General features: G+C 40.0%; 1 protein-coding gene across 4 annotated transcripts; it reads left to right on the top strand.

The window, feature by feature from the left end:
• Positions 1–1,163: 1,163 nt before the first annotated feature.
• LOC146577816 (uncharacterized) lies at positions 1,164–17,871 on the top strand. 4 transcript variants are annotated; one of them, XM_085255354.1, is made up of 21 exons: positions 1,164–1,308; positions 1,813–1,858; positions 1,974–2,033; positions 3,512–3,568; positions 3,655–3,720; positions 5,372–5,431; positions 5,512–5,568; positions 5,881–5,940; positions 6,597–6,659; positions 6,769–6,819; positions 6,905–6,982; positions 7,298–7,357; positions 7,445–7,495; positions 7,649–7,723; positions 9,134–9,211; positions 9,504–9,545; positions 11,288–11,365; positions 11,466–11,505; positions 11,580–11,625; positions 14,787–15,201; positions 17,307–17,871. In XM_085255354.1, the coding sequence occupies exons 2-21, from the start codon at positions 1,814–1,816 to the stop codon at positions 17,784–17,786; spliced, it is 1,962 nt and encodes a 653-aa protein (XP_085111480.1). In that variant the 5' UTR covers positions 1,164–1,308; position 1,813; the 3' UTR covers positions 17,787–17,871. The 4 variants fall into 4 exon arrangements, with proteins under 4 accessions (XP_085111480.1, XP_085111471.1, XP_085111498.1 ...); XM_085255345.1 differs by having other exon boundaries at positions 1,164–1,858; XM_085255372.1 differs by lacking the exon at positions 3,512–3,568 and having other exon boundaries at positions 1,164–1,858.
• The last annotated feature ends 1,456 nt before the right edge of the window (positions 17,872–19,327 follow it).

Here is a 19,327-nt window from a genome sequence, read left to right as displayed (position 1 = left end):
GCTCTGCCCAGTCTCACATACTGTGGCCTGTCTGACAGCTGGCCAGCAGTCCATGAGATGGTGGATGTGCTTGCTGGCATTTCGTGTACTGTCTCCCTCAGTAGAAGTAGAATGATTGTGTTACATTCACTTTAGAAATCAAACAAGGTGATGTTGACTTCCGAAGTTCTCACTGTGTGGCCACTGTTATCAGGCTAGGAGGACACTCTTAAACTGTGACGGTGTTGATTCATCAGGAACTGGGCAAAATATGTACAACATAAAATGTGTGTAACATCAGTATCTTCTCCTGCTTCAGAAACATTTTGTAAATGTTGCTCAAGATCATAGACAGCTGGGAGAGTGCTCAGAACCCTGGGGCTAATACCAACCATAACCTGTCCTTCCTTACCCTAGTGTAGTTTCTCCAACAGTCTGCAACATAACCAGGACCGAAGTCATAGTCAAGCAAAGGATGTTTGTCAGGTTTATAGCAACAAAGTTTACTCGGGGATAAGAACAGGAGGAGCAGTAAAGAATCATAGGCATTAGAGATGTTTGGAGGCCAGAGTGTGCAGTGCAAGAGGCAGTAGAGACCTGTAAACAGAACCCCATGAAAAAATTGTTCACCTCATTTGCTCTCTACAGTCTGCTGACTGGTTGCCTGTCATCAAAACAAGAATATTCCTTTTAACAGTGTCCTTAACGTTCAAAAACTAGTTCATACATAGGTAAATTCAAATGGCTCCTACTAGCATCATGAAGTTCTTGAAAGTGTACCTCATATACAAGGAATTTCAAAGGACCTTTACTTTGAAATGCAAAATCAGATTGATTTGATATTGACATGGTACCTGTGTGAGGGTGTGTACTGTTGATATAGGCTGCATTTAGTATGTGGAAACTGGAATTTTCCTTTTAACGGGATTCTAAAGTCATTGAAAGATAGCTCAAAAAGGTAAAAATCTGGGCTTTTACTTTGAAATCCAGAAGAAGAGTGCCTTGATACTGACAGGGTACGACTAGAGTACTAATCTATCGTTAGAGTGTGGAAAGGAGACTAATTAACTATTGTTATAATGGACAGATAAGTTAGTTAATGTTGAACCTAAATTCACTTGAAGGGGCTTTTATTTTGAAATCAGGTCTCGACGTCTCTTACCATAATACTCAGTATACACACAAAACACACAAAAAAGTGGGGACTCGCTCGTCTGTACTTCTCGAACTGGACGCTGGCTTGACAACAGTACCTCACTTTTCCCACTTAGTGTCGTGTGTTTGTGTGTGTGAGTGTTGGCTGCCTTGTTTTCCAGACTCGACACCGAGGTAGGATCCGTGCTCTTTTCGCCGTGCTGTTTGTGGCTCTGCTGCTGTCAAACATTCCTCCGGACAAAACGGCCACAGTGCACAGAGCTTTGAACGTGGCTTTGCTTTGTGCATCTCACGCGGGGCTGTGTTTAAACCCTGACACTTTCGGGCTGTGCCGCCTTTCTTGTTTATGTCGTCTAAAGTGACTCAATAAGCAGAAAGTTTTTTCCGCCAAGTTGCGCAGAGTTGCGCAAGTTGACGCAATAATAACAGTCGAGAGCACGACTGCAACTGTTATTATTAATGTCGCTTTAACTAACATTTTTAGTATTGGTGTTTGGCTTATAACGCAGGCATAGCGCTATAATTTGTTAAGTATGTTGTTGTTTAGCTTTGCCGTGAAAACAGTGAAAGTGCTTTAACGCACTAAAACAGCTCCTTAACAGAATACAATAGAGCAGAATTGCCCTTTATTGTCATTGTATATGTACAACGAAATTATGAAAACTTAATGTGTTTCAGAATGAATATATTCAAACGAGACAAAGGCTCAGCGGCTGCTACTCAGGTAGTCCCACCTATATCCAGGAGAGAAGTACAGGAAGTGTGATAACGTCCTGATTTTTTTTTTTTTAATACTACATGTCTCCCTGCCATTCAAACAAGCTTTCCTTTATCATCAGGAGCTCGGCAGTGCCGTCAGACACAGCCAGAACAAGCAGGATGATGGGGATGGCTCAAAGGTGAATGTTCACACTGGGACATTAAAACACAGTTTTTCATATAGGAAGACACCACTGAGGACGCTATTGAACTTAAACCAAAGACAAAGCTGAGAGTTTGTCTTTAGTTGGCACGATTCAATTTGAATTTTGCATTTATTTCCCTTTTTGTAATAAACGTGTTGCTTTGCATAGACACGAGAGGGTGGGGGTGATGGGGGCATGCAGAAAGTTAATCACTTCACATTGACCTATCAGGTAAAAATGCACCATGAAGATGCTGGTGCCTTTCCTGACATAGTTGTGCAAGCAAATCTTCTTTTGAGACAGAAAAAAAAGGTATACCTGAATGTGATCACAGGGAAAATTATTATGTTTGATAATAGTGAAAAACTCTTCTGTGGAAAAGCTGAGTACACACTAGGCAACTATTATGCAAATTGTACAGTATGCAAAGTGACTTCTGCATCAGTTGCTACAAACATCTGTCACTCTTCCAAAATAATTTCAATTTAAATCAGTGTTTTTATTTAAATATTTATTTTTCAATTTGAGTTAATTGTCTTATGAATTTAGTTTCAGCTACTTCCTACAGTGTGTTTGTTCATTTCAGTCTGATCCCGATGGTTTGCCTGTTTGTTTGTAGCAGTCCAGCGTTGAGCTCATTTAATTTAGGTGAAAATCAGGTCAAGGTCACAACAAATTTGTAAATCAGTTGAAACTTAAGACTTAACTGACTCCGTTAGTACACAATGTGAGCTGGAAAAAAATTCAAGAAACCATATTGAGTAATATATCATATGAAAGGGCATAGAGAGAGCTGTACAAACACTTTTTAATTTTTTTATACAACACCACAAGACATCACAATGATCCCATAACAGGCTGAAGTCACAATATTGTAATAAAAACACCATAAAACAAACTTTTACTACAGCCCTGGCCCTTTCCACTCTGAGTGTATCATAGTTTTTTTTGAAAATGTTACAACTATGACTTTTAATTGTTCCTCTTAAGATTCTGTGTTAGTTTCATGTTTTAAAATTTCAGTGTTCTTTGTCAGGGACTGATTTAAGAAACTCAGAATGGCTATTGCAGAACAAACACTTGATTCACAAGCTTTTACAGTTGTGTGCGGAAGCTTACATACACTCCTCGTGGGCATGAATGTCACGGGAAGTTTGGGCTTATAATGAGTTCTTTGAACTGTTCTTTTTCCAGGGCGGAATGATTGCACATGACTTAAAAAACAAAAGCAAAACAAACAATAATTGAGTGGAACAGGTTTGAATTTATTTTGGAGTTTAATTAATCCACACAGGGTCAAATGCAAACGTATATTTCAATCTTTTATTAAGTGATGATGACCCCTCTAGGATGTTTTTTTTAATTTGACAAGGCCAAGGCCCATCCATTTCTTGTTGGTGAATAAGATCGACTTTAACTGGATGCAGAAAGAATTTTTTTTATAATAAATGTGTTGTTATCATAAACATCAGAGGACGGGGGTGATGGGTGTCATGCAGATGGTCAATCCCTTCAAATCCACTGCTCAGGTAAAAATGCATGGACAGTCTGACACACAAGAGCTTCTTTGTTCGGTACCTCATTGAAAATGACAGGACGTTAACTCTCTATGCAGGCCTCCTTCACGGTTAATACAACTCCCTCCTCAGATTCACTGGAACAACCCGCAGACACAGCTCAGGTGAGGTGCAAAGTACTGCTAATATGTGATATTCTTCTGTGTAAAAAGTACGCCATGGACGATAATTTTGCCAGTTGTACAGTTATGCAAAGTCACTTTTGAACAACAACTACCACTCCTCCAAAGTTATCCATCCATCCATCCTCTTTTGCTTATCAAGGTTGCAGTGGGGCTGGAGCATGTCCCCACTACTATAGGGCACGAGTACTCCCTGGGCAGGTCTCCAGTCTGTCACAGGGCTGACACAGAGAGTCAGACAACCACTCACAATTAACCTATCCCCACTAACTGCATGTCTTTAAACTGTGTGGAGCAGCCAGAGTACCTGGAGAGAACCCACGCAAACTCCACACAGAAAGGCCCGGTTTAGATGGTGGCGTCAAAATTTAGAACCTTGTTGCTGTGAGGCACCAGTGCTAATCACTGCACCACCCTGCTGCCTATCTTCCCAAAATATTTCACTTGAAACCTGCTTTCTATGCTAAGAATTTATTTTCTTATCAGTGTAGTTCCAAATACATAGATAGCGACAGTAAACAAGACATTGTGATACCACAACAGTGTAAAATTAGCGAGTGCTGTATGGTTTTATCTTAAAACTGGATGCAGAAAGATGCAGCTTATTTGAGCAATTCAAAACTCTTGAATAAAGCCTTGTATTGGATGAAATCTACTGCGTTTTACTGCGCTGTATTCATCTGTTGATTTAAAAATTATAGACATTTTATATCAAAGAGTCTATGGTACAACTTGTAGATGGAGAGATGGAAGGGATGCATGGCTGCTCTAAAAGTATGAACAACCCCCCCCAAGAATGACCAGTTTCAATGAAAAGAGGAAAGCTCTAGTTCCAGCACCCTAAAAGGTTGATTCTGTTCATCTGGACGTAGCGTTTTCAGTGGGAGAAATGTTTCATCACTCATCCAAGTGACTTCTTCAGTCTCAGCTGACTGCAGGCTTCTGCAACCTTATAAACAGTACATTGCACAAAAACTAGTTCCAGTAATTTATTTATAAAGTTATTCCCATGTTTAAACAAATAAAGAAGACTTATAAAACAAAAAAGACATGACCTCTAAATCGTACAGCTGGTGCTTGTAAATGGTGGATGCAGATGGAGTAAAGCCAGATTTACCAAACACAGAGTTAAAAAAAAACAAAACAGTTAGTCATCACTGCTCCCCCATGTGATCCTCAGCTGCCAACATAGAGGGAAACAAAGAACCCAAAATGGAGCAAACAGCACCACCATCAGTCAAGGAAGGAAGGAAGGAAGGGAAAACTAATTAACTAACTCAAGGTCACAAAAAATAGCTTCTTTTTATTCCTAGAAACTCACAGCTGCTTTAAGAAGCTAAGAGAAAGCGAAGAAAAAAACTAAACACAAAAAACTACAAAATTTAAAAGTTCTGTCCTGATTATGAGAATATTCTTAATGTGGTGTCGCTAATTTCATTTAAGTAACGGGGTCTCAGCAGGGATTTCCTACAAGAAATGTGTGTTTTGAAGACTTAACCTCAGTACTGCTGTTTCTTGTTTTCTCTCAGCGAGGTCGAGTCAAGGTGATTAGTTGCCTTCAGTTAGCATATTAAATGTGCATTCCTCTAGTCATGGTTTGGTGCACAGTGACTCAGTGTTTGCTCACTTTCAGAACCCTGGTATGCTGAAAGGGGTCATGCAGAAGGTCAACCCATTCAAGCCTACCTCACAGGTAATAGGATTGTTTCAATGTTACCAAGAAAATAGTGGCAGTAATAATAGGTCGTCCACTCAGCTGGGTTTCTCACACAGGTCTCCAAAGCACCATATTCAGAGTTGCCGGAGCGGGGAAAGGAAAACTCTACTCAGGTAGGAAAAAGTTGAGAATCTGCATGAATTTGATGTCAGAAATCTGATGGTAGAAAAAAAATCACTTGATCATAGGTTCCTTCAAGTCACTAGTGACGACCTGTACATCCGCACGCATTTCTTGAAACTGGATTTCCTAACATTTGAGATGACATTGCAGAAAAGCCCCTACAGATTTTCACAAGACAAAAAAGGTCAAAATGGGGACAAAATACCATATGACCTTTAACATCTGATCATCATGTTACACAAAAATTCACACAGATGTGGAAGGAAAAACCCCAAAGTCTGATAGTTATGCTGTTGTTTCAGAACTCTGGAATGTTGAAAGGAATGATGCAGAAAGTCAACCCCTTCAAGTCTTCTGCACAGGTACGCAACTCTACCTTTGATGTCTGTTCTCAGCATGCGGCCTCGGAGGTCAAATCATCTTTATATGAACTATGTTTAAAGACACCGCAGTTTCAAAATTGTAAAGCTTTGTATCTTTGTCAGACGCCAATATCTAGTCTATGGATGACTGAATGAAATTTTCTAATTCTGCCTGTTGAATTCTTATTTTAATACAAAGTTTGGGAGATGTGCCAATTGGCGTGTTCAGACTGATTACAAAGTTAGATACAAAGTCAATGCAAAGACACAGCAGGTGACGCAAGTAGAAGCAAATACTATGATGGGTCCTAAAGCCACTGGCAATGGGAAAACAAGGTCAAGCCTGTTGTCACTATTTGCATTCATCTGGAGCTCCTGTGGCGACACGCAAAGCAAAAAACATTAACCTGAAAATGTTTTCATAATAACTTTGTAAGGAAGTGGTTGTCTTGTTCATTGGCTCAGACATTTGTGGGCTGGCAACATTTCACTTCCTGTTTGGTCCGACTCCAATCTATCAGTTAAAGTACAAACTGAATCTGTAACATCTACATTTTAGTTGCTCACTTTGAGACCTTTTTCTGCAAAAAACAAAAACAAATAAAGAAAAAACAGATTTTGAACCTGAAACTTCCTCTCATCTCCTTTGACTTTAGAGTGATCCTCCAGATGATTCTGCAAATCATCAAGAGACTGGGAAAGAACTTCAAGACAAACAAGTACTGCTCCAAGTTCTGCATAATCTACTACCCTCTGTGTTAATTTGTGGCTTGTTCTTGCAGTGCTGGGCCTCCTTATTTATTGACTTATTTTTAAATAATAATTTAGAATCCAGGAATGATTCAGAAAGTCAACCCATTCAGATCCTCACAGCCAAAGGTTTCATTTTTAATAATAATTACTGATAATTTAATTGTTGAACGCAAACAGAAAACTGTCCTCTCTTTGCATTTTATATTTTCAGGATGTCGAGCCTCAACACAATGACCTCACATGCAGCGCTGGAAGCCTGACAGGCAAAATCAACTTGCCAGAGAAGCAGGTCGATCTCTGTCTGTTTCATACCATTACATACACGTTTATTTTTCCTACCCACATTTAGTTTAAGAAAGTCAGCTGTGTAATTTGGAGTAGAGTACGCTCTCAGTGTTGTTCTTTCCATGACCACAAGATGTTGCCAAAGCAAAAACAATAGAATCTCCACAGACCAAATACTTCCTGACCATTTTGTTTCCTTTCAATTTTAATTTTGAATCCACTTCATGAATAGTGCTTACATTGATTGTTTACAGCTTTTAATAGACACATAGATTTAAAGGAGTAATGTCTGTTGCTCTTTTCTACTTTGTGTTTTTAGAACCCTGGAAGGTTCAAAGAGACGATGCAGAAAGTAAATCCCTTTAAGTCGTACACACAGGTATGATGTCGACGATCAATTCAGTTTTAGAGTTTCCCACTGACCTAGCTGGAGTTTCTACTTAATGTGAGTATGTTTGCAATTTAGATTCAGGATCAATGTCAGAGAGATTTGACGGTTACCTCTGTCAAGACACTGGTAAGGCCTAAGATGGAAATAAAAAGATGCACATGTCTGGTATTTCTTATGGTTAAGGACTTTTAACATAACACATTTGACAGATTTTATTATAACAGAAGTGTACTTGGCTCTGTCTGTGATTTCCTGCGTTTTCCTCTCAACAATTATCAGGAAAACCAAGCAGATATTCACAGTGACAACTCCACCAGCTCTGAAAGCCTGGATGACAGCACAATAGAGAGACATGTAAGGCAATAACCACATCTCCTTGTCTTTAAAATGAACCCAGCCCTCCAAGCTCAAAGTTATTTCTTGTTCACCTGCTACACACAGAAATGTATGACTTCATTTAGTACATCACCTTTTGTTAACCTAATTGCATTTCTTGTAATGGTTGTTTTATCTTACCATCTTCTCGCACTTGGTGATTTCCAGAACCTATTGTTCAGTGAAAAATACTAGCATGTTGTCAGTCTGCAAAAATGCAAAGCATGTGACCAGGTTGAAGCAGTGCTTACTTAACGATCAGCATTTTCGTCATGATGTTTGTCGATGTCTTAACTGCAGCCAGAACAGGCTCAAGACCCACCTTTTTAATTTAGCTTTTACTTAGCGTTTATTTATTTTATGCTTATTTATTCTATCCTGCTATTTTATTATTAATTTAGGATTTACCTAATATTTGTTTGATTTTATTCTTATTCATTTTTTAATCTTCTTATTCTATTTATATTTATATTGTATCCTGTTCTTATTTATTTTATCATTTTACCCTATATATATTGTATTGCGTCATATCTCCAGTGTTTCCTCGGAGGGCACTCTCTGTACCGGGGCTGTTATTGACCGTGGCTGCTGGGTCTCTGGGGTCCTCTCAGCCTGGCTGGGGGGCTCCTTTGCCTCCCTCCTGCTGTGTGCCCAGCCTGGAGGCTGCGGTCTGTGACCGGCTCCCGGTGCAGACGGCTCTCTGTTATAATGTTTCCTCACTTGGCTCATGCGAGCCCAGCCCAATTTTTACTCTTTAAGTGTGCGCGTGTGTGTATGTGTGTGTGGGTGGGGGGATATATGTGTATTGAGAGTGTGGGGAGTGAGTTGGAGGGTGGGGTGGGCTGCTTTTAACTATGTAAAGCACTTTGTGCTACATTTTCTCTGTATGAAAAGTGCTTTATAAATAAAGATTGATTGATTGATTGATAACAAGGAAAATGGCACTCATATTTCCCGGACTGGTGAAGTTTGATAAGAACAGTGTACGGGAATGTGTCTAGAGCAGGGATGGGCAATCTCAGTCCACGAGGGCCCTGCAGGTTTTAGATCTCACCTTGGGTCAACACACCTGAATCACATGATTAGTTCGTTACCAGGCCTCTGGAGAACTACAGGACATGTTGAGGAGCTAATTTAGCCATTTAAACCAGCTGTGTTGGTTCAAGGACACATCTAAAACCTGCAGGGACACCGGCCCTCGTGGACTGAGATTGCCCACCCCTGATTTAGAGACTATGCTAATAAAGCCAAATGCACTGGAGAAAAAGTAAAGAAAACCAGACAAACAAACAAGAAACTTTGTACCTTCTGAAAATCTTTGTCAGGTGCATAAGTGTAACATTTACACAGTATTAAGCCCTAAGCACTCAGTTCACTCCCTTTCCAAAGTCTGTTTGGTATATAGATGCTGACACCAGCTGTGATGTAAAAACCCAGCCAACACAGGCCCAAAGGAGAAGAACCAGGGTATGTTATGCAGAGTATTGGGTCCTTATGAATTCAGAATAAACTAATTTAATATTCACCATTGTTTTACATGTTGCCTGGTTCTTTTCATGTTGATACTGATGGTTTGATGTCACTGTTTTCATGTGGGTGGCTGAAAAAAATCAAGAAAAACATATTTGTAATGACTTTTTTTCCTCTTTCCTGAAGACTTTTAAACTATTTTCCAGATTTCACAGGAATACTGAAATACCACCGGCAGTTTCTTCTCAAACATATCGAGTTCTTATTTGCTTTGTTTTTGACCCCACAGGACTCTGCAAATGCATTTTCTGACACTCAAGCCACGCCCCAGGTTAGTAATGAAGTAAATGTATATAGCACCTTTCTAACTTACATGCTATCTTTACATTAAGCAATAAAGATAAATGTAATCAAATGCCTAAGGAGCTTGAAAGAAAAACATCTGGACTTCTTAGGTGTCTTGAAGATGTTTCACCTCTCATCCGAGAAGCTTCTTCAGTTCTAAGAGGTCAAATGGCCCAGGATGTGAGTGGGCGTTAAGGCAGGGATTTAAAATCTGGGACTTGTCACCACTTGCTCTTAGAACTCGTGAAGCTTCTCCAATGAGAGGTGAAATGTCTTCAAGAAAATTATAGAAGTCCAGACGCTTTTCTTCCCAAGCTCCCTAGACTACGGTGACCTGGATGGCCTAGAACCTTGACACACAATTTAATCAAATGTTTATCGGTGGGTTTTTTTTTCAAGATACAATTGGGAGGTGAGCATGCTAATATGTTTGCACAGTGCTATTATGTCATTGTGTAAATAAAACTACACACAGACATTTCAGAATTCGGTCTTTATTTACTCATGTAATCTCTAATGCAGTACTTAGGTAGAATATACTGTGATCAAACTGTCAGAATTCCTCTTAAGAATAATTGTTTCATAAACTGGCTAATATAAATGCGACTAATACTGAAATCAGTGAGTTAAACGTGCTTACATCTATTGGAACAGTGCCTCATATGACAGCCACGTATACATAAGAAGATACAGCCTGCTCTACATTTGACCCATTGAGTAACGACAAACAAAGGAAAGAGAAAAAGGGTGGTTTAAACTGCTATGTTTAAATACTAAACATATAAAGATGTTGAGGTAGGAATATTATACTAGGGTGACGTGGCATTTCACAACTTACCAGAAACAGTTGGTGATTTAAAAGAGAGATGTTAATTGCTTTTCCATGTTTGGTTAGCTTGTGACTTTGAAGTTGTCATTCCAGTTTTTGGTCCCCATGCTTGACATATTTTACTTTAAACACCTGGTAAACAACGCTGCAGTAACCTTTCAATTTGGGACTATTTCTTTTCACCAAAACTAGATCATCTATCATCTCATGAAGTTAAATGAACTAAAAATGCATTATTAGTCTAATGCATGGGTTCTTTGGCTCACTTGATCTTGTCCTCTCTTTATCGAGTCCTCTTGAGTACAACATGATTTCATTTTTTGCAGTTCACGGGTTTCTGCCTTTCATATAACAAAACATTAAGAATTAATCTATTGCTGTCAACGTCATTAAATTTATATAAACACAAACAACATCAAAAACTCTTTTTTTCTTGTTCGCTAACAGAAATTTCTAAGAAGTAATTATAGTGTTTATATAGTTTATAGATTTACATTTTTGCTGTTCCTGATATGATTACGTGACAGTTTAAATGAAAAAATAGAAAGGTGAAACTAGGTGGTTAGTCAGGTCTGTCGAGGTTGCCATAAAATTTTGAAGCATGTAAATACAGTTATAGTAAAGCTAAGGCGGCAGTGTACAGATGTTTTAAAGAGAAAAAAAACTTACACAGTAACATTTTTTTGTTTGTTAATGCCTAGTTGTAGGCAGTTTTGTGAAGCTGTTATTTACAGCTTACATTAATATTTCACAACAGGAAGCGTCACTGTGTTAAACCTCAGATGATTTATAAGCTTTGCTGAAATCGCAACACAAACGCAGGTTTAATCTTTTTAGACGAGATTTTAGGCTCCTTTAGAAATTCTGTCTAGTGTTCCATGTGTCACCTCTTGTTCCAGGAGGTAGTTAAAGTTCGGACATTGCAGTGTGCTGAAGTACCAGTGCGCAGGGAAGGAACGGACCTGGATCCTCTAGACGTATGTTTATCTTATTTTTTCTGGTGTATGTTCTGTGGATTTTAAATTTCTTTCTCCATACAGTCACAAAGCAGTAAGTTAAAAGACTGTTTATTTCCAGGATGACGAAGGCCTTTTGTCCTGGTGGAGAACAGTCGAAGGTATCACTGATTTACTGTTAACCTTATTTATTGTTGTTGAAAGTTGCACCTCATAACGTCTTTCTGTGCCTTAGGTTGGGATGAGTGGAATGAGGCAAACCAGAATGATGAAACTGAAGAGTAAGTAGAACAATCAGTTTATTACACTCACTGACCACTTCACCTCTTAAACTGCACATTAGTGCAAATAGTTGGCCAATCATATGGCGGCAACTGAGGCATTTAGACATGTTCAAGCCAAGCAAATGTGATTTCACTGAAATTGATACTGATTTTAAACATAACCTGGTTGTTGGTCCAAGTGTTTCAGAAACTGCTGATCTGCTGGGATCTTCCCACACAACCATCTACAGTTTACAGAGAATGATCCAAGAAAGAGAAAATCTCCAGTCAGCAGCATTTTTTTGGGCAAGAATCCCTTTTTGATGACCGGGTAGAATGGTCAGACTACAGTAACTCAATTAATTCTTTGAACCTTGAAACAGATCGGATACGGTTCATATGGATGCTCCAAAATTGGACAGTAGAAGACTGGAAAATTGTTACTTGGTATGGATGAGTTTTGGCTGCAAAATGAAAGTATGGATCCATCCATTCTTGTGTCAGTGGTTCAGGCTGGTTGTGGTGGTGTGGGGGATATTTTCTTGGCACACTTTGGCTCCTTAATGCCAACGTAACATCATGAAATGCCACAGCCTACCAGAGTCATCCCTTTTTGAACACAGTGGTGCTATTTTCTGACGGTTGCTTCCAGCAGGATAACGCACCATGTCACAAAGCTAAATCATCTCAAACTGGTTTATTGATCATGACAATGAGTTCACTCTACTTAGATGCCCTCAGCAGTCAGCAGATCTCAGTCCAATAGAGCACCATTTTGGACGTCGTAAAACAGGAGATTCTTATCAAGCAGCCAACAAATCTGCAGCAACTGTGTGATGCTGTCATGTCAATATGGACCATAATCCCTGAGGGATGTTTCTAGCACCTTGTTGCATCCATGTTATGGAGAATTAAAATAGTAGCTGGTGAGTGTATAGCACAATTAACACAACTAACTTTAACCAAAGTGTTTCCCACCAATAACTGACTCACACATAGCCACAGAAACAACTTCTCTATTAAAGACTATTGCGTTATTTAGGATTTAGCAGATTCACAAACACAGGACTACAAAACCTTCAGGGAAGTCTAAAGCAGAAACAAACAACAGGCAGAACTATTCACCAACACAAACTCTGAAGAACCTGCCTGGAAGTTTCAAACTGTAAAAAAACAAGGGTTTACTTCCCTAGACTAACAAAACAGGCAAAATAGTTACCGTATTTCCCGGACTACAAAGCGCACCTGAATATTAGCCGCACAAGCTAAAATCAGGGGAAAATCCTGTTTTGTACATACATTAGCCGCACCTGACTAAAAGCCGCAGGTGTTTCAATGTTGACTTATCATATGTAAGAGAATATGCACAAAGCGAATTGTCAGGAAAGAGATGGCTGTTTGGAGACACATCCCTTTTATTAATATTTTGAAAAACAAGTTATAGGTACATATTTGCACATGTAGTACATAACAGTAACCTACAGCACACCAGAAAAATAGATTCGGACTACCTTTTAGGCTCAGGTGCAGTGACACGGCTTTAACAAGAAGAAAAGTCAGTCATTCACCATCTTTCTCTTCTTCCTGCGCACTAAAACCACCAAAGTCCTCTTCTCCAGTGTCGGATACGAACAGGCTCAGGATGGCTTCGTCATCCACTCTCCGCTTCTCTCCTTCGTTGTCACTTTCAAAACCAAAGAAATCCTCGTTGTCAGTGTCAGAGTCGAACACCCTCAGAAGGGCCGTGGCGGTGTCCTCCTCTCCATCATGCAGCAGTCCAGCCCTTCAAAATCCGTTGGTGATCGTGGATGTTTTCACACTTTTCCACGCTGTCAGAATCCACCGGTGGAGTTGGGCATAACTTGCTTTTCGCAAGTTTATCGCCGCTCATCATCCACGCCTCCCGCTGAACGCGTAGCGCTACTTTGAAGTTTGTTTTTCGAGCTACTTCGTACGGCACTACGTTGCCTGGCGGACGGACATGTGACTAACATACCACTCTTGAACCCCGATCCTTCCGCCAGGCAACGTAGTGCCGTACAACAGCGGAACAAACAAAACAAATCGTCTTACGATATGACAAAAATCATGGACAATCCATAGAAAAGCCGCACCTGACTAAAAGCCGCAGGGTTCAAAGCTTGTGCAAAAAGTAGCGGCTTATAGCCCGACAATTACGGTATAAAATGAACAAACGCCAGCTCACACCTGAAAAAGCTGCAACTTACAAAAAATTACTGCTGTAGCTGGTTGGATGAAAGGGAAATCAAATTATTCTCTGCAGATTGTTGACATCTTCACTCCTTACAGAGGGTGTGGTCCTCAGCCTGCAGCCAGTCACCTGTAAGCTGCAGCATTGCTAAACCAACTGCAGGTTCCTGACTCAGGATGTGTAATCCTGGTTTCTGGAATACTGGAACAACAACATTGATGTCTCCCTATCTCCATTCTCAGCATTCACCTGCCCACACATCTTGTCTTTTCTTGGTAGCCAGAACAAGACGGTCTCTTGTTTTGCATGTCTATCAGGTTTTTGTGAGACACCCTTAGCTTTAAGCCCATAATGGAGAGACCTGAGGCACTGATGGGTGGATCAGATTACTGTACTAACACACGGGATATATTGCTGTCCACCACCCTTCTTGTAAACACACGAATAACTGGTCGTTGTGCTTTCCTTTCTTTCTCTTAAAGACAGTTTCCATTCCTTTATCCCATCATATAGTCCACCAGCCATAAAGAGTTGTCCAGGAAGTAGTTAGGAAGTGCTGAAACACACCCTCTCCATGTTAACCAGCTGCTTTGCTGCTGGAATCTCACAGCCACCTTCTTACACAAACTGAGAGATCTCAAATATCACATTTCTTTGATGCACTTTGAGCCACATCTGAGATGCTGATCCCATTTAAAATCACACATTTGTGTTGAGAAAATAAGTCTTAACCTCTGTTACAGTACACTGCCTAAAACCTCAGACTATTTTGCCATGACAGTAAAGTATTTACCATTCCGTCATTTCTTGCTGCAAGGTAGACGTGTTCTTTATTGTTCACAGAATATGTTTTCCCATAGGAAGCTTTGCAATGTTGAGCTACAGTTTTAATATAAAAACATGTTTCTTGGTTGAAGTTCACTCATTGCTTTCCCTGTGAAACCCTTCTCCTGTGCCTTTTTCTCAGAGTGGTGGAACAAGCAGCTGATCGCGTCTTCATGGCCGCTCGACTTTTTGTTCGTTTTTTTAACCAACGTGGCGCCTCACTGCAGCAGCGCATCCTTGAGCTCCTTGCTTTGGCTGATGCAGCAGACAATTTTCACAAAAAAACGGTCACGGCCAGTGTCGGCGGTGGATTGGCCAGTGTCGCCGGGTCTATCACCACCATCACCGGCCTCATTCTGGCTCCCTTCACAGCTGGAACATCGCTGATTGTCACAGCTGTAGGCATTGGCATAGCTACAGCTGGTGGCGTGACATCTGCTTCGGCCAATATCACTGACACTGTCCATTCAAAGACGGACCGCAAGAAGGTGGAGAAGATGATTCAAGATTACCAGGGGGAGATCAAGGACATCAAAGAGTGCCTGGAGTTTTTACAGGTAAGAACGCACCAAGAAGGGAACACACACGATGGCTGGCTTACAAGTAGGGCTGGGTATCGTCACGTATTTCTACAACTGATTCAATCCCTCTAAACCTTTTAAATTGAAAATATTTAATTCTAAATTATTTGCCTATTTCTTTGCTATTAAAAACTCAGTGTAAACTATCTCAGTATAAAAACAAAGCCGACACTTGTGAGACTTCATCAGAGGTGCAAACATCACAGCAGACGCCTTTGTGTCAAAGTGACTGAAATAAAAATATTCAGCGGTAGATGAAAAACTAAAGAAAACCGTGAATCAACCTATGCACATTACATGATACTGCTGATACCGTATAAACAAGACGAAACAGCAGGCAGCCAAACGATTTTTGATGGGAAACTGATTTTACAGCATACTGAAAAAGAGAGCTGTGCAGGAAGTGCAATTTTATCATGGTGGAAGCAAGAACACGAAAGTAAGAGGAAATTCATGACAATGTTTTTCAAAGGCGAAACGTAAGTTTGCTCTTTTGTTGTTGGATCAGTGATTTTAGGTTGGAGAGTAATAAAACCTGCAGTTTTAGAATCTCTGAGATGTCGACTTTCAGCACCCGACAGCGTATGAATTGGGAAATCTATTCTTTAAACCCACCCTACTTGCAAACTCTGCTCACATTGCTGAAAAGCGTTGGGTGATATGTTTACAATTAAACAGCTGTCGGTTCCTGATGAATTCACTGACTGGGTGTCAGGGTTTCTGGGTCGTTGACCCAGTATTTTCAGTTCATGTTCACTGTTTATCCCCTGTACGTTCCACTTCCTGTTTTGTGTTCTAGTTCTTATTCCATGCATCGTTAGTTCAATTGTGTTCAGCTGCTCACTCACCTGTCACCTATCAGTCATTGTTCAGCCAGTGTATTTAAGTCCTCAGTTCCCTCCTGGTCGGCGTCGCGTCATTAATGTTGTCACTGCTGTCTATGCCCCATGTTTGCCTTCCAAGTTCAGATCAGTCAGCCGTTCATTCAGTTATTCAGTCAGTCAGCCATCTCCTGTTTTCGTCATTCGTCCCTCACAATAAACACCCTGCATCTTCACCGTGAGTCCTGCGTTTGAGTCCTTTTCTCCACATCCACTCAGCAACCCCTGACACTGGGTTTGTTAGTCCTTTATGTAAAACCTGTAAGATGTTGGTGAAGAGCTGGCAACATAATTTATTTCTTAGCTCAAGAATTTGTCATGGGGCATAGGAGTGCATTGAATACTTTCAGTATGCCACGTTTGAAAGGCTTCCATTTACTCAACATATAAAGAAAAATCTGTTAATCTGAATGTTTGGCTCGAGGTCGTTGAAGCATCATTTAGCACTGTGGTTAAACCACGTCAACTACAGTGTTTACAGAAGCATTGACAGCATTGTTCCTGTTGATGCATAGTTTGAATTGAACTTTCATGATAACCATTTACCGGAGTGAATTCTCGAGAAAGAAACAAGAAACACATAAACAATCATTCTGTCAATGAAATGCTGTCATGCAGCATTATTTTCATTTTTCCATCGTACCTGACTGTCAGGTACGACTGTTGTTTTTTAACCAACTGACTGCAATAATAATGCAAGGAAATATAGTAAGTATACATAAAGAGCCAAGTAAGCTTTAACTTTAGATGAGTCTAAGTTTTATGGTGGCCCTTAAAGGTAAAATACACTCCAACTTGAGAAAACAGCAAATGGAAAAATGCAGCAAAAGCATACAAAACAATACTGATGTTGAAAAAAAAAAACCACAGTAGAAGTTAAATAAAACACAATGAAACTGAAAAAAAAAATGCTGACAAAACAATGAGGAAGTGTTTTTAGGGAGACAAGAATGTGAAAGAAGAGTTGTGGAAGGCCTTTAGAAAAAACATACCTACAGTACTATATTAATCATGTGACTTAACCTTGCATCTTTTTCTCTCTCAGAAATCAGAAAATCGTTTTTTTAAAAGTGTATCTCAGTACAATCAGTTTCAAGGACAAAAAAAGTCACTCAGCTAATCTACATTTAGAAATAAATTCTAGTGTTGGTATGGCTACAGCTGCTAATCTAAAATTTTCATCTCACGTATACCTGACAGGAAGGGATGGAGACACTCCAGCAGTGGGACTTTGAGAAGTATGCAGAGAGCATCGCAAAAAACCACTTAAACCAGGACGTCAAGCATGTAATCAAAGAGGGTGGTCGAGCTGGCAAAGCTCTGGTGGTCAACACAGACAGTCTGATCAATACTGTTCAAGTCCTGAATGTTGCTGGTGGTGCTGCCAAAGCTGCCCAGGTGATGAGTGTCACTACCGGAGTAATGTCAGGCCTCTTCCTGGCTCTTGATGTGTTTTTCCTGGCAAAGGACTCCATGGAACTGAAAAAGGGGGCAAAAACAGAGTTCGCTGTCAAGATCCGAGAAGTTTGCAAGGACCTACAGAATGGCCTGCTGGAGCTGAACAGAATCAAGGAACAGCTTCAGAAAACTATGGATGGGATAGAAGAGGAGGTAGAGGAGGTGGAGGATGAAGAGCAGTTGAAATCTGATCTGAAGAAACTCACTGACCTTGAAGACTGAAGGGCAGTGTTTAGAAAACAAAACAAGGTCCTCATTGTCTTGTGTTGATACCAAAAATAAAGTTTAAGCAGAAATTGCCAATAAATAGTTCTCAGTAGTTTCTTATATTAATATATTGTCATTGTTTGTTTTAAAGTCAATTTTAATTAAATGTATTACATTTATTGCTGGTTTGCTGCATTGGTGAGTTGATCTGACTTACACTCCGCAATACTTTTATCAGTGGACAAGGTGAGGTGACCTTTTACTCAAACGGGTGGGGTCAAAGGCCAGAAATAAAAGAATGTTAAAGGTCGAGTCTGCCTATCTCATTCCTAAAGTTATAGTCATGAATTCCTAGTCTATCTCAGTTTTTCATCTGTCCAGGAGTTAGGGTGCTCCTAGCCATCAATCTTATGCTGACATGTGGCACATGCATGCTGAAGAAACACAGTTTAAATGACAGCCTTTGAGTCCGTACAGTGAGGGTTTCATATTACTTGGTTTTACTTTGGGGATCTTTGCAGGGTACTGTTCCACCTTCAGATGGGTTTTGAGTGATCAGCTTTTATCTTACATGATGAAATGATGATAATAACTTTATTTGTGTAGCACCTTTTTAAAGTGCTTCACAGTTTAAATAAAATCCACACATAAGTCGATAAGTACACATGTGAAAACAGAAACACATAAACAGACACATAAGGAACCACATGGTCAGACATTCATTCTAACACACACATATACACCCAAGTATTTTCACTATGGCCAAAAATGATGGATATATGAAAGATTAAGGGAAACGTAACCTATGAAAATGAGTTTTCAGTAGTTGTCTAAAGCAAATAACAGAATCAGCTGACCTGGAAATACATGATCATTTCTGGCTTTAAACATCAGAGTAAGGGACAGTCAGGGGAACCTGGCTGGATGACTGGAGAGGTCAGCTGTAGTAATAAGGTTTTAGAAGCTCAGCTACATAAGCAAAGGTGCAGGAATAGGTGTCATATGTGACCACCGGCTAGTTGTTTTTTTTTAGCAGCCTTGCTACTGCAATCTGCACAAATCTGGAGTGAGCTATAGAGGTCTCTGAGATTTCTGAGGTGAAATTAAAAAAAAGTTGTTAGCCCGCCAGTTAGTGGAGGTGGACAGTTTGAGTTTCATATTACTCGCATAATCCACCCCCGTGCCCCTTTCCTTACCTAAAAATATAGCACCAACATAACCCTTTGATTAGTCTTCCAGCCACTGACATTTTGTGACATCTATACCAAATACAGCCTGTTTGGTTATTTTAATTAGCCTTATTTGATTGCAGACAGGCAACAAAATGGAAAATCCAAGACTGGTAAAGTAGCAAAGCAGAAATATTGACCATGCAATGACCAACAGGCAGTAATTGTAACAGCTTCCATTGTACCGTACTGTGCAAAATTCTTGAGCATGTGTGTGTCGAAGTAGAGGCTAATGGTATTTAATTTGAGCTGATGTAATGAGGTGTAGAAGCGTAAGCCGCATCCCACAGAAAAGTAAAAATAACCTTGCTGTCAGAGTGTGTGCTC

Source organism: Mchenga conophoros, linkage group LG3, assembly GCF_057382185.1.
Source record: "Mchenga conophoros isolate Kocher_MC1m ecotype Shallow Benthic linkage group LG3, M_conophoros_male_GT1.1, whole genome shotgun sequence".
Lineage (NCBI taxonomy): Eukaryota > Metazoa > Chordata > Actinopteri > Cichliformes > Cichlidae > Mchenga > Mchenga conophoros.
Note: the sequence above shows the minus strand (reverse complement) of the source record. Positions and strands in the feature narration are given on the sequence as shown.